The sequence below is a fragment of the Capricornis sumatraensis genome, chromosome 16 (assembly GCF_032405125.1).
Source record: "Capricornis sumatraensis isolate serow.1 chromosome 16, serow.2, whole genome shotgun sequence".
NCBI lineage: Eukaryota > Metazoa > Chordata > Mammalia > Artiodactyla > Bovidae > Capricornis > Capricornis sumatraensis.
The window spans coordinates 57,475,787-57,502,103 of record NC_091084.1 but is presented as its reverse complement, the minus strand read 5'-3'; the positions used below and the strand labels follow the sequence as shown (position 1 = coordinate 57,502,103).

Genomic DNA, 26,317 nt, shown 5'->3' with positions numbered 1-26,317 from the left:
CTACCCCTTCTTACCTAACTGGACCTGGGAGATGAAAGGGTGTGCTCATTCCCATCATTTTGATGGCTCCATATTCTGTGAAGGTCTTCAGCAGTACTGAGGCTGGAGTCACGCATGAGATACAGATGTTCCAACAGGTAGGGCTGTGTAAGATGGCATAAGGTGTAGAGAATGCAGGAATTTGACATCTGTGGAGGATGAATATCTAGTGTGGATGAGGATTAAAACAGTGGCCAAGTCCAGATCTGGGAAGGGTACCTCTCAGAAACACTAGGGGAAGACTAACACAGATAAAGAGATATTATGCCATAGAAGCACAGACTGTAAGCCCAGGAAGAGATTCTTCTCTAGCGTAACTTTCAGCAAACTAAAGACTAAAATTAAACTTACATGGACACATCCACACAGTGACTGTACTGCAAAACTCTCATGCAGACTCTCCTTTCCCTTAGTTTTCTTCTCCTTCTTTGTAGCCATCTATCAAGATCCTAATACTGATCACGTTCAGGGTGAGACAAGGACAAGAGCCAAAGACTGAAAGGACAGCTTGAGCTAATTCATGAATAAGCAAGAATGAGGCAAGGGATGCAGTGATGTCTAGAATGTCAAGAAGAATAGAATTGATACCAGCCCAGGCAGTACACACACACATATACACAGATATTACTTCTTGTGTATCAAAGTACATTTACACATGGTGCATTGTATATTGCACATATTTATATATATATTGTACAATGTATTGCCATATATATATATATATATATATATATATACATACACACACGGCTACTCAGTGTTAATGTAATGAATGTCTTCTCTAATAGTCAACTGAAAGAAGATACCATGTTTTAATCTCCTTTTAATTAATTCCTATCCTTGTATTATACAATTTTTACATTTTAGAAGGTCACACATTATATTGTTGATCCATAAATAAACAATTCATTCCCTGGAGCTTCCAAAAATTCCACCTATTCTTTCTCTTCATCATTTCTCTGTGATGAAATAAATGGTCACTTTCAATTCAAATGTAAGACAGTTTGCATACGTATTTTATGGAGCTAACAAGATGCTACTTTCTAAAAACTAATTAATTTTATTTTTGTTTTTCTAAAAACTTTTTTAAAGAATCCATATGATAAGGACATCAGATAAATTGAGAAAAGCTCCATTTGACTTTTAAGACAAAGCCAGAAGAAAAAATGACCACGCTCTCTACAATTACTCTATAGTATTTCATTTGAAATTATGAAATACGTAGCATTTTGGATGTAGAAGTTAGGTAACTTCCAAAATCCACACTCTGGTTTCCACTACAGACCTGACCTCTTCATGTCCTTCTGTTTCAAGAATTGTCTCCATTGTGGCCTTGGAAATGGAACATGCATTCTGAAATTTGACTGGCTGGAGCCAAATATTCAGTGGAAAGGAATAAAAATAAAGCACTGAATTATGTTTATCTACCAAGGAATCAGATAAGAATTTTGGAGCAAACAATGGCAGAATAGATAAAGGGGGAAGATAATTTCTTCAGTGTTAATGGACAATAAACCAACAATGATGAGATCAAGATTCTTGTATTCCTAGAAATGTTTAGATGAATATTCCCATATCTTTGCCTTTTTGAAATTAGTCATAAATCACTCTCAAGGGAATCTGATCTAAAAGGCATGTATAAGGCATGTAGTTGCAAGAATTAAATAGGGAACTCACAGTGATATAGGTATTTGTAGAATATTTTGTGGTTTTCAGATTCACTATCCTTAGTTATCATATCAATTAATGAATGGCCCAGCAATTTTTCGTTTGAGAAGCCACAGGGAGTAAGTAAGTAGGCAAAACACTGAAAATGGGAAATGGGGAGACGTCACATATTTATTAAACACTTATTGTAAGTCCCTTCTCTGCACAAGGTATTTTTTCATACATTTTCTCAATCCCATAGACAAGTCTGTAAAGTAGATATCCCACTGAGAACAGGAAGAAAATTATTAAGTAACTTGTACAAGTTCTGAAATCTCCTGTGTCTCTGAATCATAGTCAGAGCTTCCTATGATGAAGCCCATGTCGTGCCTCTTATTCATCATGAGCCCTTGGAATTAGAAGACACTTGCTGTTTTGACAATGTAAATTATACAACATTATAGACTGACCTCTGTATCCAATTATTTGTGTGATCTTAGACAAGCTACACATGCTGTCTTGGTCCCACTCTCATATTTTCACCTAAGAGAAGATTACAGATCTATCTCTACCCATTGACAAGTACAATTCAGTCAAGCTAATCCAGATAATGCCTGAATATCACTAGTATCTCAGCTTCCTTATGTAACACATTATTCAACATTAAGAGAAGACATCCCATTTCTAGAAGCTAGAGCACCTCAATTTATTTTAAATTTACTGAAGTATAGTTGATTATCAATATTATGTTTCCAGTGTACAACATAATCATTCACAGTTTATAAATATTATACTCCTTTTATAGTTATTATAAAACACTGGCTAATATTCCCTGTACTGTACAAATATGCTTATAGCTTATTTATTTTATACACAGTAGTTTATACCTCTTAATCCCCTATCGTGTCCCTCCCTTTCTGCTCTCCCCACTGGTAACCACTAGTTTGTTCTCTATCTCCATGAGTCTATTCCTTTTTTGTTATATTCATTAGTTTATGGGCTTCTCTGGTAGCTCAGATGGTAAAGAATCCACCTGCAATGTGGGAGAGCTGGGTTCAATCCCTGGGTTGGGAAGATCCCCTGGAGGAGGGCAAGGCAACCCACTCCAGTATTCTTGCCTGGATAATCCCCATGGACAGAGGAGCCTGGCAGGCTACAGTCCATGGGGTCGCAAAGAGTCTGACACAACTGAGTGACTAAGCACATTAGTTTCTGTTTTAGACTCCATAAACAGTATTTGTCTTTCTCTGTATGACTTATGTCACTAAGCATAATATTACTCTGTTGATCTATCCATGTTGCAAAAGCTAGACAATCTCCTGCCTACTTTGACCTAGACTGCCCTCTGCCTACTTTCATCTAGAGTGGGAGCAAAAGACAAGTTTAATAACTAACACAGAAAAAAGCTCAAGTTTCCCTTTCCCAGTCTCATTTTAAGTGAAGTGTTATAAAATTCCCAGCTTCTCCTGATGATATCCTGAGAAGAGAACGCTGTTTAATGGCAATGCAACTATGTAAATGCTAAAACTAACATGGCCTCACTGAACCCAAGACATTTGACTCCACAAAAAGCACTGAGCATCACTGTCATCATGGGGCTGAGTGTGCCCATGTCCAACTCTTTGCAACCCCATGGACTGTGGCCTGCCAGGCTCCTCTGTCCACGGGATTCTCCAAGTAAGAATACTGAAGTGGTGCCATACCCTCCTCCAGGAGATCTTCCCAACCCAGAGATCAAACCCAGGTCTCCCGCATTGCAGGCAGATTCTTTATCATCTGACCCACCAGGGAAGCCCATTGTCATGGGCCATCAACATCCAAACAACCAGCAGAAACCAAGATTCTGATGCAGCCAATACATTTTTTTTCTTGCTTTGTTTTCTTTCCAGTGCCTCACAAACTTTCCTCTAGAAATGTTTCTCATGTTAGAAAAGCAAATGCCCACAAACATCTCTAGGTTAACAGGAATTTTCTCTGAAATCTAACATTTTATTATACAAACTAATCTAGGTATTTATTCACTTCCTACCAAATTTTCCTTTTTAATATTAAAATTTCATAAGATTACTTTTCAAGTAAAATAAATGCTCCTGAAATGTGTGATGTTAATTCTCTGCACAGTCATATATCCCTGTGGAAAACTGTACCTAAATTGAGAAGCTCAGTTCTCACTACACAGATTCTACAATTTGTCTCATATGGATTACAATCCCCAGAACATGGTCAATCACTGTATTGTGGAACACCATGATAGTATATAACCTACCTTGTTACCTTGCATAATGTACTTAAAATAACAAAATTTCCTAAATATTTACTGTATCTGCTTAGTTGCTTGGTGATGTCTGACTCTTTGTGACCTCATGGACTGTAGCCCCACCAGGCTTCTCTGTCCATGGGGGATTCTCCAGGCAAGAATACTGGAGTGGGTTGCCATGCCCTCCTCCAGGGGATATTTCCAACTCAGGGATCAAAGCCTGGTATCCCTCATTGTAAGCGGATTCTTTACCATCTGAGCCAGCAGAGAAGCCCAGATACTTACTAGTTATAGGCTAACTGCTAAGCATTGTGCTAAATGCTTTTTTGGTATTATTTCATTTACTATTCTTAACTACTCTGTGAAATAGAGATTTTTTTACAGGCTTTGGCTTCCCTGTTGGCTCACCTGGTTAAGAATCTGCCTGCAATGTGGGAGACCTGGTTTCAATCCCTGGGTTGGGAAGATCCCCTGGAGAAGGGAACGGCTATTCACTCCAGTATCCTGGCCTGGAGAATTCCATCGACTGTACAGTCCATGGAGACACAAAGAATTGGATACAACTGACCAACTTGCACTCTCATTTTTAACTATTCTGTGAAATAGAGTTTGTTTTTTTTTGCACCCTTATATGAGGAAACAGAAACACACAGAGATTCACTGAAATTTTCTTAAGTCATATAACTAAGAAATATCAGAGTAACCTCTGGACTCTAGCTTGATTCTAGGGTCTAAAGCGACTGCCTCTCTATTGCTTTATATGATGAATAACAATTTTACTTTATATAGGGTACCAGATTATCTGCTAAGTTCCATTTCTAGGTAGACAACTCCCATATCAAGTTGTTTTTCCGTTTAAATGTATAGTTCAAAAAATTACAAAAATAAATGCTAGCAACTCTGGATTTACTTACAAGAAGTAGAAAATAAAACTAGTAAATCTAAGATTATCATTATGGTTTGTATTTTCTACTCATAAACTGAAGCAAGAACTTTCTGCACAGAATTTTCAGATAACATGAACAAGTATATTTGAGTTTTGAGAACTCAAATTACAGACCAAGAAAAAGCAAAGAACAAGCAAAAGCAAAGAGCAAAGCACAAGGAAAAGCGAAGAACAAGCAAAAAGTTCAAATTTCAGAATGTGTAAGACACAAATATGGGAAACAAGAGAGTAGAGTTCATTGGTCATCTAAGAACAGGCAAAATGCCACTATCAATAATAGCATCCACCACAGATGACTCAAGGGATAAGCAATGGTTTCTCCAATGCCCTTGGTTTAGATGAAAAGTACCCCTGAGTCAGGCAGCACCATGAGTTTTGAAAACGCACAACAGTTAGGGTGAGAACGTAGCCACAAGAACATCAGAGATCAGAAGCCAATGATGAGTTTCTCCAGCGTGCAAATTTATATTAAGCAATAAATATTCCAAATTTATGATGACTTGCAGGACTTTGTAGACCTTCAAAAAAGACCCTTATTATTTTTTAACCAAATGCTTATAAAAAAAAAATCCAAGAATCTTTGAAAAGAGGTCCAAGTCCCTTGTTTTTCAAATGAGGAAACAAGTTCAAAGTGGCCTTCTCTTGACGAATCTATGCATTGCCTACTCTCAGGCAATGGGTCTTGTGTGGGGTTCATTCCACCCCAGTGCAAGGGTTTTAGCAGTGATTTAATCAGAAACCAGTTAGGGCATAGTTTTGGCTTGGAGATGTAGCACTGCATACTTTTCCTGTTTACTAAGTGATTTTCTGTGTAGCGCCAGAGTTGGAGGAGAGGTGAAAGTTTGGGCATATCAGCATAAGTAGCATGTGTTTGGAGTTGACAGAGCTATGTCTCACTTTTCATGCTTAAACATCAGTATGTTCTATGATTTTTTTTTCCTGAAAATTTACCTTAGAGCCTATTTCAACTTGATTCAATGAGTCTATGAGATATAAAATATCTTCCTAACAAATCTGTGTTTCAACAGATCTTGATACATAAAAATATTCTCTTCCTATTGTATAATTATCTTCCTGCTGATTTCCATACTTTTGCTATTGTTAGTTTTAAATACTTGGCCCTTTCTCTTCTCTCTTATTATTAGCTTTTTGATGCCCACAGCCATCATTATTTATCCTTTCTTTCCTTTCTGCTAACTCCAACCTTTAAACAGATGTTTGTTGGGTGCCCCTTTGTATTCCCTGAAATATCCTCTTTCTTGAAAGTTTGTCAAAATGATTTTTTCTTCTGGTAAGTAAAACATAATGCAGCTCATAAAAGTGCCAGTTGCAGTTTTACCTGGATATGGTAAATGGCCATTGATGTGGGCATATTGGCTATTTCTGTATATGGAAGAGTTTTGTTGGAAATAAGGTTAGGTATTTGGAGGGCTGGGGAGAACAAAGACTGCAAAAACAGTGCTAAAGATGACTATCCTCAACATCCTGAACAAGTGTCTTGAGTATCTAGTGTTTTTATGTGGGCCTCTATGCTAGGGCCCCAGCATGAAGATGAGATTGGAATAGAGGGTTGTGGAAATGCTGTGAAAGTCAAATGGAGACCTGAAAATTCTCAAATATTAAGAAACCTATATCTAGCCAAGGACTCTGGCACAATTTAGCTCCCTCAATGTCTATTTTCATGTAAGTTTTTTCTCATTTTTCTTAAGTATATGAAAACAATTATACTCCTGATATGCATTCATATGTAACTGTTTTATCATTGTAAAAGTAATACATGATTAATCAAGGCAGTTTGGAAAGCATACAACAAAAAAAAGGTAACTTTTACTGGGATCCTAACCCTCAGGACTAACAGACTTTACTATTTTGGAATGTTTTTCTTGTATTTTTTGCTCAAATCTCATATAATTATAAATATCTACACAAAACTTGTATAAAACATCTGCATTTAATTTTATCACCTCATTTAATGTTATGTCTTGAGCATTTCCCATTACCAACAGCATTTCCTTCATTACTTATTTTATGAGTCTCTAACATTCCTTCTTGGGAGATATGTTATAGTTTAATTGTTTAATGAATCCAGCACTGTTGGACTCTTAGTTCTCATTATCTCTATTAAAAGCAACACTACAATGAGGGTTTTTGCTCCATTATTTCTGTGTATGTCCCTGATTTTATCTGAAACAAATTCTTAGAAGTTGCATTTCTGAATCAAAGCTATATATGATTTGAAATCCATCTGAAAAATAATGCCAAATTTCTTGCCAGAATAGTTTACTCCTGGACCTCTATCCTCCCGCTTATATCTCTAAGAATAGTGATTTTCAATCTTGTCTCTACCTTTACACATGCAAATACACCCATGTATGCAGACTTAATTAATTCACAGTGTACATCTGTACCCCACTACTTTATCTCCTGCTTTAAAAAAACAAAAAGAGCATCGGGGTTAAAGTGAGATTGATTAACTGTAAGAAAATCTTGAATCTATTGTAAAGAGATAATACTAGCAAGCTGCAGTACCCAAGTACATTTTCTGTAATTGGTCATAAATTATTAGGTAGCATGTGTGACTCCATACCTCCGATATGAACACACCCATTACTTTAGAGAGAGTTTCCTGTCAGTTGCTTTCCGGAAACAGTTTTATGAATAAAGATTAAGGCTATGTATCATTATGTCAACCTGAGAACATTACCATAAATATTTCACTACGTCTTAATTTAAAAAAATAAAATAAAATATAATGCTGGGTAAGCCAAGGTACTGAGACTTATTCCAAAAAATTGATGCCAAAAATTTTTCCATGTGGTATCAGGAAGACAAGACACCAGAAATCATTTGAGGAGAGATATCTCTGTATCAGCAACTGTCTTTATCTCTATTCATTTTAGTGAATTCCACCAATTATTATGCACTGATGCAATGGCCACATAAGCACTCCTTGTATGTTATTAGAAAAGTCATTTTGAAAAAAAAACTTTTATTTTGTACTGGGGTTTAGCCAATTAACAAACGTGTGAGAGTTTCAAGTGAACAGCAAAGGGACTCAGCCATACATATGCATGTATCCATTCCCCCTCAAACCCCTCTCCCATCCAGACTGCCACATAACATTGAACAGAGTCCCCTGTGCTGTACACTAGGTGCTATTGCTTATGCATTTTAAATATAGCAGTGTGTACATGCCCATCCCAAAGTCCCTAAATATCCCTTTCCCCTATCTGCCCCTGCCCCAACCCCTGGCAACCATAAACTCTCTTTCAGTTTCAAAATCTGTGAGCCTGCTTCTGTTTTCTAGGTAAGTTCATTTGCATCACTCCTTTTGTGAATTAAGTCAGACAGAGAAGGGGAAATATCATGTCATCCCTTATATGTGGAATCTAGAAAGGCCACTTTTTAAATCATTATTTTGAATTATAATAGATGCACTCAATTCCTAGTAGAATATTTTCAGCAAGCATTTACCAAAATGATGGTTGTTGGGGTTATTTCCTTTTACAGCATCACATTAGCATTAACTTTTCATTTTACCAGGGCGGCCAAAGTGCACATATTATATGAACCTAGATTGCTCTTCTTGAGACAGAATGAACTGAAGGTCCCTAGGCAGAGCCATTAGGAGATCAGTTATATTAAAACATTATACAAAGGAAGTGAAGATTTCTATCAGTTGGTCCATCTTTGTAAAGTCATATTAGGAACAAGTATTGCAGGTCCTTCTGTCCACAGAGCTTTCTGTTGACAACATGTCTCTTACCTTGTAGAAATTTATTCTCTATTTGACAAAATTACATTGAATTTTGACAAAATTACATTGAATTTTGACAAAATTGCATCCATTTAAATTCAAGATTAAATGCAAAAAGTAAACATTTTACATTGAAATCAGTGCCATAGAAATGGGTATAATGAACCTCCAATATACAGAAAATGAAATATTTTATATAAAAGATGAGAAGAGGACTTTTTAGAAGGATGTGTGAGGGTGATGTGTAGGTGTAAGAAAAATAGGAAGACACTTTGGCAAGTATATAAATGGATCAACAGCCATTAAACAAAAGTTGCTGACAAAAGAGTTCTGCTGCTGCTGCTGCTGCTGCTGCTGCTGCTGCTAAGTCGCTTCAGTCATGTCCGACTCTGTGCGATCCCATAGACAGCAGCCCACCAGGCTCCCCCATCCCTGGGATTCTCCAGGCAAGAACACTGGAGTGGGTTGCCATTGCCTTCTCCAATGCATGAAAGTGAAAAGTGAAAGTGAAGTTGCTCAATCATGTCCGACTTTTGGCGACCCCATGGACTGCAGCCTACCAGGCTCCTTCGTCCATGGGATTTTCCAAGCAAGAGTACTGGAGTACTCAGTGTTTTACCTGGATCTAATGTCTCCATGTGGGCCTCTATGCTAGGGCCCCAGCATGAAGATGAGATTGGAATAGAGGGTTGTGGAAATGCTGTGAGAGTCAAATGGAGACTTGAAAATCGTTATGATCAGAAATTATCTGGAAAAAAAAAAATGCCATAATATAGTGATCACCGAAAGGGGCCTTTGCCAATAAACCTCTCCTTGCCATTGACAAAAACATTGGTTCTCAACCTTTGGTATATAGAATCATAATATGAGAAGGTTCTAAAATCTAGATTTCTGTATTATAACCACAGAGTGTACATGTAATGCGTCTGGGATGGGATCCAAGAATATTCACATATTACAAGATTCTAATGCGAGTGCTCTGTGGGCTACACTTTGGCTTTAAGAACTACCTCTCTAAAAGCACTGTCCTCCCGGTTCATAGGTTCCTGCCCTGAATGACACTGGCAGGAAGAGACAGTAACCTGTTTCAATCATACATATGGATTTTTTCATAACCAGATTTAGAGAGCACGATTTAGAGCAGACATTGGGCCTTCCAAGTACATTTCTCACAGAGACTGGCAGAGAGTTGGACACAGAGCAGACATTTAATAAAAACGAACAGTTGGTGATGTTTGTATAACTATAATTAGTCATGTGGCAGCTGGTCATAGTTCTAAGCATCTCAAAAAAGTTAGTACCTCTAATTACTTCTAACTGAACGAAACTCTTTTTGTAGAGTGGCCTGTCTTCTACTCTTTGATCAGAGATAGTCTTCTGGGCTGACATTAGTTGGATGCTCATCCTCATACCCCAAGGTCAGAGAACACATAACCTATTCTTTGGATTCCCTTAGTAGTCATGTTCTTAATTTTTTGAGACAGAGATTTCATCTACAGAGTGGTTGTAATTTTTCTCTAACATGTATGCCTGTGTATGTGATTATGTGGTTTGATGGGGATACTGTGTAATACTTATCATGGGTTTATGATTACTCCTCTGATTACTACTGAATGGTGCAATGCTCTTGAAAATACAGCATTTGTTTGCGATCATACAACACCTGAAAATCTGTTTTCTAAGGAAAGCACAATAATTAATTGTTTTATGTCTCAGTGGAGTAGATTTATTTTCATTTGGTATCAGGGAGACATGATACTAAGAAATCTTTGAAGGAAGATAACTATTTTAGTGTGAAATGCAATAGATGAGAAATCATGAGACCCAGCTTCTCATCTTCATCTTTGGTATTAAGTAGCAGTATGACTCTTTCATGCATTGGAGAAGGCAATGGCAACCCACTCCAGTGTTCTTGCCTGGAGAATCCCAGGGACGGGGGAGTCTGGTGGGCTGCCATCTATGGGGTCACACAGAGTCGGACATGACTGAAGCAACTTAGCAGCAGCAGCAGCAGTATGACTAAAGAAAATAATTTCAAGTTAATCCTCAGCTACAAACAAAAGAAAGCAGAAAGGATGTTTGTTGCCTCAAAATGTTACTGTAAATGCACAATACACCAGCACCTTGTTAAGACATCTATATTCTTTAAAAATAAAAATTTAGAGAAGAAAGCAAGTCTCTTATGGAAATAACTCAAAAGCAATTCTTTAAAGTATAGCAATTATGTCAGATTCTAGTATTTAATGATAGTTGGTCAAAAGTTAGGATTAGTTTACGAGAAATCATTAGAATTGAATAAGCTTCCTAATTTAGACAAGAAAAAAAATGATTTTAAATGATTAATACTATTAAAAGATTCTGTGCTTCACCAAACATATAGAACACATTTGAAATAAACGTACTAATTATTTTAAACCAGCATGTTAACAGTTAATTTCTGTAGGCCAAGTAGTCATTCCTAGCTTAACAAGTTACTTGTCATATTTTTTCTTGCAAAGATACCAGCTCAACCATTCTTAATTGAAAAACTATATTTGAAATATGACAGGTGATTACAATACTATTTAATCTCTCCATTCTTCTGAACAGTATGGGAAGAATAAAATGAGATTAGAAGTGTCTGGAAAGCAATTAACATAGCAAATGTTGTTTTTCAATTTTTCATTATGATCATAGCAGCAATAGTGGTACTTATACTTTTAGTAGCATAGTGGCAATAACATGTGGAATTGGAAAAAGCCTGGATTTAAGTCCTTGGTTTGCCACTTACTAAAATGTCACCGTTAGATATGCAGTTTCTTTATTTGTAAAATGGGAATAATAAAATGATTTCATCTACAGAGTGGTTGTAAAGTTCAAATGTAAAAGAGCTCTGAAAATTATGAAGTTCATTGCTTATGGTGACACTCACTGCTATAACTTACATATAAGTTACACTTTATCTTTATCTATTTTTATATTACTGGCTTTACCAAGCTTAATGATGTGTATTGGAAATGTTCTACATCTGTTTTTATTAAGCTTTTTTATAATTATCAGTGGCCTTCAAGATCAACTAATCTATTCTAGATACCGTATAGATTAGGAAAATCATCCAGAAGAGATGTTAAAACCTTGTCTAAGGTGGCATACTTTGAGGTGACTTAGTGGGACCCTATCTTGATTTTTTATTAGAGTTCTCATTGTTTCATTAGTTACATAACGTATTCTTTAAATCTTCAAAGCAAATCTTGCAGGATGTTGGAAATGTTCTATGTCAAAGTGTTTTGAGTCTAATAAACATGCACAGTTCTAGATTAAATAAAATTAACAAACTTCTTCAAAGTTGAATCACATACATTCTTGAATATATTAGACTGCACTGAAGAAACTCCAGAAAAAAAGTTTTACTATCTATTATGGCCAAAATCTTTAGACCACTGAAATGTATTTTATGCTATTGGCCTTTAAGTGAATTACCGATCACACTGATCAAAATGTTACTTTATCACACTGGAAGTTACATGACTACCAGTGAGACATACCTGGTTTTGGTAAGGAATGATAGATGAACAAAATGATCTTCCACTCTTCAGAATTAGCACTGTATACTTAGCACCACTGTGAAGTATTTGTATCAGTACTTATGTGAATTATATAAGCATTGTTTCAATATGCAGCCCATTGGTCCAGGATGTTTACTGGTTTGCTTTCACATAATTGAGATAACTGACACAACTTTTTTTCAATAATATACGATTTTATGTTAAGAGGTTATTATCTAATTGTACTGAGGTACTTAAATTCTAAAGGAATGTCGTGTCTGCATCATGCAGCAACAGGTTAATTTGAAACTAGAAAAACAGTTCATGAAAAATAGAAATAGTAAGAGTCCCTGAGGAGCTGGCAAAAAAGCAAACATTTGGAAGCATCAAGGATATAGAAAACAGATGTAAAGACAGAGCAGTAAGTCAGTCTAGAGAACTAGACATCCACACAGGCAGACACTAGAGACAAGGGGAGAAGACATCCTTTAAAATTGCATCCGGGTTTGCTACAGTCTGCAGTAGTCATGTCTTCTTCCTGCTATATTATAATAACCACAACATGAACAAATGATCTGCTTCCTAAATTGCAGGTATTTTACTATCAAGCAGAGCCAATCACCAAAAAGTCACAATAATCCAAGACACAATTAGGTTTAAATAAGTTTTTATAAACTATAGATGCATAACAGATCATTACAGAAAATTAAAGATGTGTAGATTTTATAAACATCTAAAATCAGTGGTAACCACTCTTTGCATTTACGTACATATAATTTGTTCCTTATTGTTCATGTTGGCACATATGTCAAATGTGAACCACTGTTCTCACAGCGGGAAATGATCCATTACCCCACTACACATTTCTTAAGGTGTCGGAAATATCTGTTGATTGACTAGTAGTGTGATATGGAAATAATATTACCTAACTCTCCATAGGGCTGAACATGAGAAATTAATTATGTAAATACATACATTTGTGTGTGTGTAGTGTAGTAATGTAGTGTTGCTCAGTCATGTCCGACTCTTTGCAACCCCATGGACTGTGACCCGCCAGGCTCCTCTGTCCATGGGGATTCTCCAGGCAAGAATACTGGAGTGGATTGCCATTCCCTTCTCCAGAGTGTGTGTGTGTGTCTGTGTGTGTGTCTGTGTGTGTGTCTGTGTGTGTATACATGTACGTATGTACATATGTATATACATATATATATTACATTAGTATGTTATAAATAACCTTTACATGTTTTATAAATAAATATAAACATTATAGGTATAAAAGAAAGCCCTGCTTGAATACACAGGAAATGATATATCTGCGCTTGTCATTAACACCACAGTAAGGATGATGACCAAGATGACCATAATGATGAAATGCTCACCAGCTCACAAATCACTTAAAGTGCAGAGTCCAGAAATTTATATTTTCATTACTGATTACTAATTAAATCCATTTCTGGAACACAATAAAGCATATTCCCCCATGTGACTTTCTTTAAACTTAATGTCCAACTTGTGTTAAGAAGGAAAAAACGCTAGAGACAGAAAACAGACTAAGAATTCTTACACTTCCCTTTGTCTCTGCCACCTCCCCAACACACACACACACGCACTGTCTCTCTCTCTCTCTCTGACTATATGTATATGACTTTTGTCCAATTAAATTACTTCTCTGAAATTTGGATTCTCCTAGTGAACAGAGTTTAAGATAAACCAACTCTACCTAATAGATGTCTTGTGAGAACTATTTAAATTCTGTAGGTATGTGTTATCTTCAAGCTATTTTTTTTTAAGTAAAAAGTATAAATACAGCTTTTGCAGACAATGGAATGTATTTCTTTTTAGACAGATCCATTAAAATCTTCTTCTGCAATACTGGTCGGGGCATAGACTTGGATTACTATGATGTTGAATGGTTTGCCTTAGAAACAAACAGACCATTCTGTCGTTTTTGAGATTGCATCCAAGTACCGCATTTCTGACTCCTTTGTTGACTATGATGGCTACTCCATTTCTTCCAAGGGATTCTTGCTCACAATAGTAGATATAATGGTCATCTGAATTAAATTCACCCATTCCAGTCCATTTTAGTTTGCTGATTCCTAAAATGTTGACATTCACTCTGGCCATCTCCTGTTTGACCACTTCTAATTTGTCTTGATTCAAGGACCTAACATTCCAAGTTCCTATGCAATATTGCTCTTTACAGCATCGGACTTTTCTTCTATCACCAGTCAGATCCACAACTGGATGTTGTTTTTGCTTTGGCTCCATCTCTTCATTCTTTCTGGAGTTATTTCTCCGCTGATCTCCAGTAGCATATTGGGCACCTACTGACCTGGGGAGTTCCTCTCTAAGTGTCATATCTTTTTGCTTTTTCATACTGTTCATGGGATTCCCAAGGCAAGAATACTGAAGTGGTTTGCCATTCCCTTCTCCAGTGGACCACGTTTGGTCAGACGTTTGCCTTTGACTGTGTGGATCTTGACAAACTGTGAAAAATTCTTAAAGAGATGGGAATACAAGGCCACCTGAAATGCCTCTTGAGAAACCTGTAAGCAGGTCAGGAAGCAACAGTTATAACTGGACACGGAACAACAGACTTGTTCCAAATAGGGAAAGGAGTATGTCAAGGCTGTCTATTGTCATCCTGCTTATTTAACTTCTATGCAGAGTACATCATGAGAAACTCTGGGCTGGATGAAGCACAAACTGGAATCAAGATTGCTGGTAGAAATATCAATAACCTCAGATATGCAAATGACACCACCCTTATGCTAGAAAGCGAAGAAGAGCTAAAGAGCCTCTTGATGAAAATGAAAACAGAGAGTGAAAAAGTTGGCTTAAAACTCACCATTCAGAAAACTAAGATCATGGCATCTGGTCCCATCACTTATGGCAAATAGATGGGGAAACAGTGGAAACAGTGACAGACTTTATTTTGGGGGGCTCCAAAATCACTGCAGATGGTAACTACAGTCATGAAATTAAAAGATGCCCTTGGAAGAAAGGTTATGACCATCCTACACAGCATATTAAAAAGCAGAGACATTACTTTGCCAACACAGGTCCATCTAGTCAAAGCTATGGTTTTTCCAGTGGTCATGTATAGATGAGAGAGTTGCACTCTAAAGAAAGCTGAGTGCTGAAGAATTGATGCTTTTGAACTGTGGTGTTGGAGAAGACTCTTGAGAGTCCCTGGACACGGCAAGGAAATCCAACTAGTCAATCCTAATGGAAATCAGTACTGAGTGTTCATTGGAAAGACTGATGCTGAAGCTGAAACTCCAATTTTTTGGCCACCTGATGAGAAGAACTGACTCATTTGAAAAGACACTGATGCTGTGAAAGATTGAAAGCGGGAGGAGAAGGGGACGACAGAGATGGCTGGATGGCATCACCAACTCAATCAATGGACATGAGTTTGAGAAAACTCTGGGACTCGGTGATGGACAGGGAGGCCTGGTGCGCTGCAGTCCATGGGGTCACAAAGAGTCAGACTGACTGAGCTACTGAACCGTCGGAACTGACTGACTGACAAAATCTAGGAACTACCATTCATCACCTACTTTATTCTCCCATGCTAGGAGTATGTACATATGCATACTGAAAACACATTGCTGGGCTTCCCTGCTGGCTCAGTGGTAAAGTATCCACCTCCCAATGCAGTAGACTCAGGTTCAGTCCCTGGTCTGGGAAGATCCCACACACTGTGGAGCATCTAAGCCCATGTGCCACAACTATTGAGCCTGTGCTTTGGAGCCTAGGAACTGCAACTGCTGAGCCCATGTTCCAGAATGACTGAAGTTCCTGTGCCTGGAGCCCATGCTCTGCAAGGAAAGAAGCCACAGTGAGAAACCCACAACACAACTAGAGAGAGTCCTCTCACCCCAGCCAGATCCAGCACAGCCAACAATAAATAAATAAACGTACCAAAAAGAAAAAAACAATGCACTCTGTCATACCATTGAGATTAAAAGGACACAGTTCTTCTCTACTTCTATTATCACCTTATTTTTATTTTCATATAGACATCTAAGCATTAACTCTCATGAATATTCAATCAATATATATTGAATGAAAGGATACAACCTGACTCTATTAGAAATAGGATAAAAAGATTTAGCATACAAAACAAATTCTAGAATGCTCAATGCTCCATAAAAATTTCAAATAACAAATTCCAAGTACTTTTTATTATCAGGCAACAAATGTGTAATAATTTCCACATATTTTGGCTGTTAAAATATATGTATAATCTGATTTCAGTAATATTACCTATAACATAAAATTCATTAAAAGATAAACTATACTGTTCTGTGCTTAGTCACATACCACTCTTTTCGAACCCATGGACCACAGCCTGCCAGGCTTCTCTGTCCATGAGATTCTCTGTCCATGAGATTCTCCTGGCAAGAACAGTGGAGTAGGTTGCCAGGTCCTCCTCTAGGGGATCTTCCCAACCCAGGGATCGAACCCAGGTCTGAGCCACCAGATCTGAGCCACCAGAGAATCCCAGGAATACTGGAGTGGGTAGCCTATCCCTTCTCCAGGGTATCTTTCTGACCCAGGAACTGAACGGGGGTCTCCTGCATTGCAGGCATATTTTTTTACCAGCTGACCTACCAGGGAAGCCCAAACTATATGGTACTAACTGACAATTCACTGAATCATTTATTGCATGTGACAGACAATTGTTGTATGTGATTCACAGACACAAAAAACAATTGTGAAATGGCAATTACCTTTAAGAAACAATCTAATAGGAAAGGAGCCATGAGCATATGTATTTATAAAAATAATTAGAATGTGAAAATTTTAACACAATGAACAAACATTTTGTAGAAGTTTAGCAACAGGAAAATTTCCTTTATATAGAGGGTTAATCATAGGTATTTGGGGATACAACAGTATTTTATCTCAGTGAGATCTTAATAGAGGCAGAGGGAAAGAATTATTGGAAATTATTTTGAAAGAATAATATGCACACTGATTTAAAGTGAAAAACATTCTTGTTGCGTATGTGTAGGTTGTATAAGGCTGGAAAAGTTTTGGAAGAAAACAGATTTAGATCATAGAGCACTAGGTTTATAACTGAAGTCACAAAGAATTACACAAATTGTAAACAAAGGTGAAAATAGGTCAGACTTGTACTTATAAAGGACTATGTGACTGTCTTCTTAAATTGAAGAAAATAGGGAACCACTACACCACTCAGGAATGACCTAAATCAAATCCTTTCTGATGATACAGTGGAAGTGACTAATAGATTCAAAGGATTAGATCTGATAGAGTGCCTAAAATAATGATGGAGTTTCATAACATTGTACAGGAGGTGGTGATCAAACCCATCCCCAAGAAAAAGAAATGCAAAAAGGCAAAATGGTTATCTGAGGAGGCCTTACAATTAGCTGAGAAAAGAAGAGAAGCAAAAAGCAAAGGAGAAAAGGCAAGATATGCCCATCTGACTGCACAGTTCCAAAGAATACCAAGGAGTGATAAGAAGGCCTTCCTAAGTGATCAATGCAAAGAAACAGAGGAAAACAATAGAATGGGAAAGACTAGAGACCTCTTCAAGAAAATCAGAGACACCAAGCTAATATTTCATGAAAAGATGGACAAAAAAAAAAAAAGACAGAAATGGTATGGACCTAACAGAAGCAGAAGATATTAAGAAGAGGTAGAAATAATACAGAGAAGAATTATACAAAACAGGTCTTAATGACTCAGATAACTAGATGGTGTGATCATTCACCTAGAGCCAGACATCCTGGAGTGTGAAGCAAGGTGAGACTTTAGGAAACATCATTATGAGTAAAGCTAGTGGAAGTGATGGAATCCCAGTTGAGCTATTTCAGATCCTAAAAGATGATGCTGTGAAAGTGCTGCACTTAATACACCAGCAAATTTGGAAAATGCAGCAGTGGTCACAGGATCGGAAAAGGTCAGTTTTCATTCCAATCCCAAAGAAAGGAAATACCAAAGAATGTTCAAACTACCACACAATTGCACTCATTTCACATGCTAGCAGAGTAATGCTCACAATTCTCCAAGCTAGGCTTCAACAGTGCGTAAACAGAGAACTTCCAGATGTTCAAGCTGGATTTAGAAAAGGCAGAGGAACCAGAGATCAAATTGTCAACATCCGTTGGATCATATTAAAAAGCAAGAGAATTCCAGAAAAGCATCTGCTTCTGTTTCATTGACTATGCTAAAGCCTTTGACTGTGTGGATCACAAAAAACTGTGGAAAATTCTTCAAGAGATGGGAATACCAGACTACCTTATCTGCCTCCTGTGGAACCTGTATGCTGCTCAAGATGCAACAGTTAGAACTGGACATGGAACTGAACAGTTAGAACTGGACAGTTGATTCAAAATTAGGAAAGGAGTATTTCAAGGCTGTATATTGTTACCCTGCTTATTTAACTTATACAGAGTACATCATGTGAAATGTCTGGCTGGATGAAGCACAAGCTGGAATCAAGATTGCCAGGAGAAATATAACCTTAGATATGCAGATGACACCACTCTAATGACAGAAAGGGAAGAGAAACTAAGAGCTTCTTGATGAAGGTGAAAGGGGAGAGTGAAAAAGTTGGCTTAAAACTCGACATTCAAAAAATTAAGATCATGGCATCTAGTCCCATCACTTCATGACAAATAGATGGGGAAACAATGGAAACACTGACAGTTTTTATTTTCTTGGGCTCCAAAATAAGCGCAGATGATGAATGCAGCCATGAAATTAAAAAACACTTGCTCCTTGGAAGAAAAGCTATGACCAACCCAGACAACATGTTAAAAAACAGACATTACTTTGCCAACAAAGGTCCTTATAGTCAAAGCTTTGGTATTTCCAGTAGTCATGTATGAATGTGAGAGTTGGACCTTAAAGAAGGCTGAGCATCAAAGAATTGATGCTTCTGAAATGTGGTGCTGGAGAAGACTCTTGAGAGTCCCTTGGACAGCAATGAGAACAATCCAGTCAATCCTAAAGGAAATCAACCCTGAATATTCTTTGGAAGGACTGATGCTGCAACTGAAGCTCCAATACTCTGGCCACCTGATGGGAAAAGCCAACCCATTAGAAAAGATCCTGATGCTGAGAAAGATCAAAGGCAAGAGGAGAAGAGGACGACAGAGGATGAGATGGTTGCATGGCATCACCAGCTCAGTGGAGATGAGTTTGAGCAAGCTCCAGGAGATGGTGAAGGGCAGGGAAGCCTGGCGAGCTGCAGTCCATGGGGAGGCAAAGAGTCAGACACGACTGAGCAACCAAACAACAACAAATGTGACTGTCAATATGCAAGAGGCTTGTTAAGGAGAACCTGGAGGTGAGATCAGTTAGAAATCTACACAGGTGCATGCACTAGGCAGAATGAAGAGGGCCAATCTTTCAGTCCCTTAGGTATGCAGGCAGGGAGTCACATCAAGAACCTTTTATTGCCAGGCATCCTATTGAGTATTAGGGCTACAGTGGTCGTCAAAGAGGTAGAGAAGACAAATATTATTAATAAACTAATATGCATACAACTAAACACAAACTTTATACTGCAATATATGCTAAGCAGTTATTGACTAAAAGGGAGAAAAGGATATAAGAAGGAGGAGGAGCTTTTAGGAAGTTTTGCTTAGTTGTTTTGAATCTGAGGCACTGCCAGGATATCAGTGAGGAAGTGTCTTCCAGGCTCTGGGTTTACACTTAAGTTATAGATGTACAGCTCAAATGCATGAAGACAAGTGTTCAATCCAAGATGTGCTATGACAGAGATGAAATGAGATAAAATTCCTTGCAAAGAAAATGACTGAACTGGCAAATGCTTTGTTTATAAATTTTCTCTTCCTGTCTAAGTTTCCTGTATAAAGCTGCATTTACTTATAAAGAACTGATTTTTCCACTTTATGAAATTGTAGGTTCAATGCTCAAAAAGATTCTCAATTTAAGAAAAAAACAATAACATGTGGACCTCTTTTCTTACAATGGAAAGAAAATTTACGAAAGATTGTTATATCTCCTGACTGTAGAACTGCCTATAGTATAATAAAACAAGTCACAGAAGACAAAGAATCTATCAACAAAAAAATCAGCAATTGGTTTGGAGTCACATAAAGCTTCTTTTTGAACATCTCAAAATAAATAAAGATGCCAAATTCTCTTGGAATAATCTTCTGGTTACAAAATGGAATTTATTATTTCTGCAAATATTTTTCACTGGACAAAGATTAGTGTCCAGTAACAATCAGAGTGATGAAGGCTTTGCTTAACTTTTACATTCATATTACACTGTCATTTTTATGAGTAAAGATAAAGAACTAAATCATAATAGTTTTCCTTTAGAATAACATTTAAGTATTATTTATTATACGATTTTTTTCTACAAAGAACAGTTTATTATTGACATCTCACAGCTGTTCATCCAAATGAAACCCTCAGAAATTTTTGATGAATGCAAACTATTAGTGTCTAGCATTATTTACTAAAAAATTGCAAAGCAAGAAGGAAAACTGAGATTCTGGATAAGTAATACCCAAAGATATCAAAAAAGAAATTATTCACATTAAATTCTATTAACACTGTCAGCTTACACAGAATCCAAATAAAATAACAAAACCAAAATTAATACTATCTTGTTCTTAAAGAGATGCAAAGCATATATTGTCTTTGATATAATTATGTAAAAGGAAACAGAAATAAAAAAGAGGAATGAAAGATGGCAGGACTTTTTTTTTTTTTTTTGCAGTTTGTAGATAAATCCCCTGATTTCCTCAGTCATCCCAAACAGAACTAAGCCATAATAGACTTCAGTGTTCAGACAAACAAAATCTACTTCACCATTAACATTTTTTTAGTTCATTAAATTTGTTTTCTGACATTTTACTCTATTGGCAAACCCTCTATTCTTTTCTATAAAAAGTATTTTTATATATCAGGAAAAAATAACTCAAGAAACTAAAATTGACATCAGTTACACCACTGCAAAGTAAATGAACATCAAGATTTAATTTTTACACATCTGGCATTTAAAAAGTACAGAGGTAAGTTAAGATACTCAAAAATATCAATCTAAAGTTTAGCTTACCAACAGGGACAGAATTGTAGTGCTGAAGTTCCCATTGACTAGAATCACCAGAAAGTTCAGTCAAGCAGGTTAAAGTAAAATCTGAGCTGGAAGCATGCTCATGTCTGAATCCTTCAGAAGAAAGATTATCCAATTCAAACTTCACAGCTGACATTGCAAAATTCTTATACAGCTACATAAATCAAAGTTTAAACTTTGATTCAGATAGTTCAAACTACTGAATTTTTAAAAATCACAGGAGGGGAAAAATCACTGTTTTATAATCAGCAACAACCTCAGGCTTTCTAGCAATTGTTTTCACTTGGAAATCTAAGATAAAACACGCAGAGCTGACTTTCTACGAAGTTTTCTGTATTCACTCCCTTCCTAAGCAATTGACGTCAATAGGATGGATGGATTTTAGAGCTGTTTTTCTTGAAGATCATCTTGCTGCCTTTAAATGATAGCAGTGCTAACCCCATCTCAGAGAGGCTGCAACAGAAAGTAAAATGAGCTAAGTGAAGATACACGCAAGGCTGCAGAGAGATGCTTTTAGTAACTTGGTATTAGGTCTCCGCATATCTGTACACTAAAGATCGCTGGGTGGGGCTAAGTACTGTCAGAGAACGCAACTTTATTCCACTGGGCAGCACATCAGAGGAATGTCTTAATTTGGAAGGAAGTTAATTCTAAATTATATTTCCTCGGTCAGAATTGTGAGACTGTAGTCTTCATGCTTACTGAAACATGCTTGTGATAGTGGAGATTAAATTGTGAGTTAAACTAAAAAGTTCTGCACAACGAAAAATACAATCAACAAAATGAAAAGGCAAACTATGGAGTGGAAGAAAACATTTGTAAACCATGTAACTGAAAGTGTGTAACATCTGAAATATACAAAGAATTCATACAATTTGGCAGCAAAAGAATCCAGTTAAAGAACTGGCAAACAACCTGCATGCCTTCCCAAGAAAACATACAAATGGCCAACAAGTAAGCGAAAGGTGTTCAACGTTGCTAACAAGGGCAAATAAAACCACAATGAGATACCACTTCACATTCATTAGAATGGCTATTATCAAAGAAATAAAAACACAAGAAATAACATGCAGGCAGGATACAGAGAAAAAAAAAAGAAGAACAACACTGTGTACTGTTGGGGGAATGTTAATTAGTACAGCTACTATGGACAACACTGTGCTGCTGCTGCTGCTGCTGCTGCTGCTGCTGCTGCTGCTGCTGCTGCTGCAGCAGCAGCAGCTAAGTCGCTTCAGTCGTGTCCAACTCTGTGTGACCCCATAGACGGCAGCCCACCAGGTTCCCCTGTCCCTGGGATTCTCCAGGCAAGAACACTGGAGTGGGTTGCCATTGCCTTCTCCAATGCATGAAAGTGAAAAGTGAAAGTGCAGTCGCTCAGTCGTGTCTGACTCTTCGTGACCCCATGGACTGCAGCCTACCAGGCTCCTCCATCCATGGGATTTTCCAGGCAAGAGCACTGGAGTGGGGTGCCATTGCTTTCTCCGGAACAACACTGTGGAGGTTCTTCAAAAGATTTAAAAAAATAGAAGAAAAAATAAATATTATTTGGTAATTCCACTTCTGGTTGTATAAAACAAAATGAAATCACTATTTTGAAGAGATATTCCATCTCCTTGTTCACAATAGGCAAAAATGAAAGCTATATAAATGTCCACTGATGGATAAATGGATAAAGGCAATATACTATATGTACAATGGAATATTACTTAACCATTTATTTCTTCATTCAAGGAAGGCTCACTGGAAAGAATGGGGGCTGGATCTGGTCTCAGTGGGAAAGAGAGATACGATTCACTAGCAATCTTAATTATGACCATGGTATTAGGTTTGGGCATAGATGTGCTATACATGAGGAATGGCAATTTTACTTTCTGTGTTCAGCACTCTGAGAAGGTAAATATATATAACAGGGTCACAAATCCACTGCTGTTATAGTATAAAAAGAATTCTGAAGAAAAAGTGACGTCTTACTCATCATTAATTATTGTAACTGAACAAACAAGAAAAGAAAACTGGCTCTCTGCTCTACATGCTTTTATAAACTACTGTTCATAGCCATGGAATCATCATCATTGCAAGAGAAAGGGCAACAAGAAAATATGCTAGGCAAACCTAGGCTACCACAGTTCTATAACAGGAATGAACAATCTGACTGAAATGGCTAATATGACCAAGTTTCTCTGGTAATTATATGACACTTTGCTTGGATAAGATGGTCAAAGCATAACCAAATTATCAATTTAAAAAACAAAATACACAGTTTCCATATGATCTTGATATTCCATTCCTGGGATGTATCTGGAAAAACCTATACCTCCAAAAGATACAGGTACCCCAGTGTTCACTGTAGCACTATTTATAATGACCAAGACATGGAAAAAAAAACTAAATGTCCATTGACAGATTAATGGATAAAAAGATGTGGTCCATACATAAAATGGAATATTCAGTTCAGTTCAGTTCAGTCTCTCAGTCATGTCCGACTCTGCGACCCCATGAACCACAGCACGCCAGGCCTCCCTGTCCATCACCAACCCCCGGAATCCACCCAAACCCATGTCCGTTGAGTCGGTGATGCCTTCCACCCACCTCATCCTCTGTCATCTCCTTCTCTTCCTGCCCTCAATCTCTCCCAGCATCAGGGTCTTTTCAAATGAGTCAGATCTTTGCATCAGGTGGCCAAAGAATTGGAGTTTCAGCTTCAACATCAGTCCTTCCATTGAACACCCAGGACTGATCTCCTTTAGGATGGACTGGTTGGATCTCCTTGCAGTCCAAGGGACTCTCAAGAGTCTTCTCCAACACCACAGTTCAAAAGCATCAATTCTTCAGCACTCAGCTTTCTTTATAGTCCAACTCTCACATCCATACATGACCACCGGAAAAATCATAGCCTTTACTAGATGGACCTTTGTTGGCAAAGTAATGTCTCTGCTTTTTAATATGCTATCTAGCTTGGTCACAACTTTCCTTCCAAGGAGTGTCTTTTAATTTCATGGCTGCAATCACCATCTGCAGTGATTTTGGAGCCCAGAAAAATAAAGTCAGCCACTGTTTCCACTGTTTCCCATCATTTGCCATGAAATGATGGGACCAGATGCCATGATCTTAGTTTTCTGAATGTTGAGCTTTAAGCCAACTTTTTCACTCTCCTCTTTCACTTTCATCAAGAGGCTCGTTAGTTCTTCTTCACTTTCTACTCAGCCATAAAAAAGAATAAAATAATGCCATTTTCAGCAACATGGATGGACCTAGAGATTATCACCACCTGGGAAGCCATAATATGCACATACTAAGTGAAGTCAGACAAAGACAAATATCATATCACTTATATGTGAAACCTAAAAAGATACAAATTAACTTATTTGTAAAACAAAAAGAGACTCACAGACATACACAACAAATTTATGGTTACCAAAGAAGAAAAGGGAGGATGGATAAATTAGGAGGTTGCTTTTAACATATATGCACTATTATATATAAAATAGGGAACCAACAAGGATTTACTGTATAGCATAGGAAATTATACTCAACATTTTGTAATTACTATATCAGAAAAAAATCTGGAAAAGAATATATATTCCATATATATATATATATAGACACACATACACACAACCTAGATAGCATATTCAAAAGTAGAGACATTACTTTGCCAACAAAGGTCCATCTAGTAAAGGCTATGGTTTTTCCAATGGTCGTGGATGTGAGAGTTAGACAGAAAGCTGAGGGCTGAAGAATTGATGCTTTTGAACTGTGGTGTTGGAGAAGACTCTTGAGAGTCCCTTGGACTGCAAGGAGATCCAACCAATCCATTCTAAAGATCAGTCCTGGGTGTTCAATGGGAGGACTGATGTTGAAGCTGAAACTCCAATACTTTGGCCACCTCATGTGAAGAGCTGACTCATTGGAAAATACCCTGCTGATGGGAGGGACTGGGGGCAGGAGGAGAAGGGGACAACAGAGGATGAGATGGCTGGATGGCATCACCGACTCAATGGACGTGAGTTTGAGTGAACTCCAGGAGTTGGTGATGGACAGGGAGGCCTGGCGTGCTGCGATTCATGGGGTTGCAAAGAGTCAGACACGATTGAGTGACTGAACTGATCACACTTACATACATTGTTGTTGTTGCAGTTTAGTCGCTAAGTCTTGTCTAATTCTTTTGCAACCCCATAAACTATAGCCCGTCAGGGTCCTCCAGAATACTGGAGTGGGTTGCCATTTCCTTTTCCAGGGGATCTAGAATCACTGTGTTATACACCTGTAAGTGAATTATCCTTCAATAAAAAATTATTAATGGTAATTCAGAAAAATACTATAACTATTTAAAATAAAAATGGAAGTATCAGTAATATTCTGAATGCCTGATGAAATGTTTTCACAGCAATACAATTACTCGTCTCCTACCACCTATGGATTCTTAAAATTTAAGTTAAGGCTTCTAGGAGAGATATAAATAGGTCAGTAGTGATAAAATGGGTAGAGGAAAAGATAGTTGGCATAAATTTGGGGAGATGATAAAAGTAAAACAAAAGGTACATTATACAATTTAGAGAAATAAAGTAGGTTCTAGAATCATGAAGGATTGGCTTTATAATAATTGAAATATCTATTATGGTAGATAGTAAAGGGCAGTTTCTTAGAGTCTAGATAGTTTGATTTAAAGAACCCCTGGAAGTGGGCATGGCTACCCACCCCCGCTCAGTACTATTCCCTGGAGAATTCCATGGACTGAGGAACCTGGCAGGTATAGTCCATGCAGTCAAAAAGAGTCGGACACAACTGAGCTACTCACACACACACACACACACACGGAGGTTTAACTACTCAATAATTTCTACCCTCTATACCTCTGAAAAGTCTGCCCAATTCCTGCAGTGTTCCCTCTTTCAAGCAATCCTTGAAAGAATGTGGTTACATGGAAACGTGATTTTGCATAAGAACAAGAGTTAGAATTGCCTAAGTGATTTTTCAGCAAAACACTGAGGGCATGATATCTTACATCATAAGACAGTCTCATTTTTTTCTAGCATGGGTTTTAGTTTTT

The 26,317-nt window shown here is 37.4% G+C and overlaps 1 protein-coding gene across 1 annotated transcript in view; it reads right to left on the bottom strand.

The window, feature by feature from the left end:
• Positions 1 to 21,403, bottom strand: part of ANO3 (anoctamin 3) — a 444,144-nt gene extending 422,741 nt beyond the window's left edge. The window contains 1 exon segment of the mRNA XM_068988751.1: positions 21,249 to 21,403. Coding sequence (XP_068844852.1) covers positions 21,249 to 21,403 — 155 coding nt within the window.
• Positions 21,404 to 26,317: the final 4,914 nt, after the last annotated feature.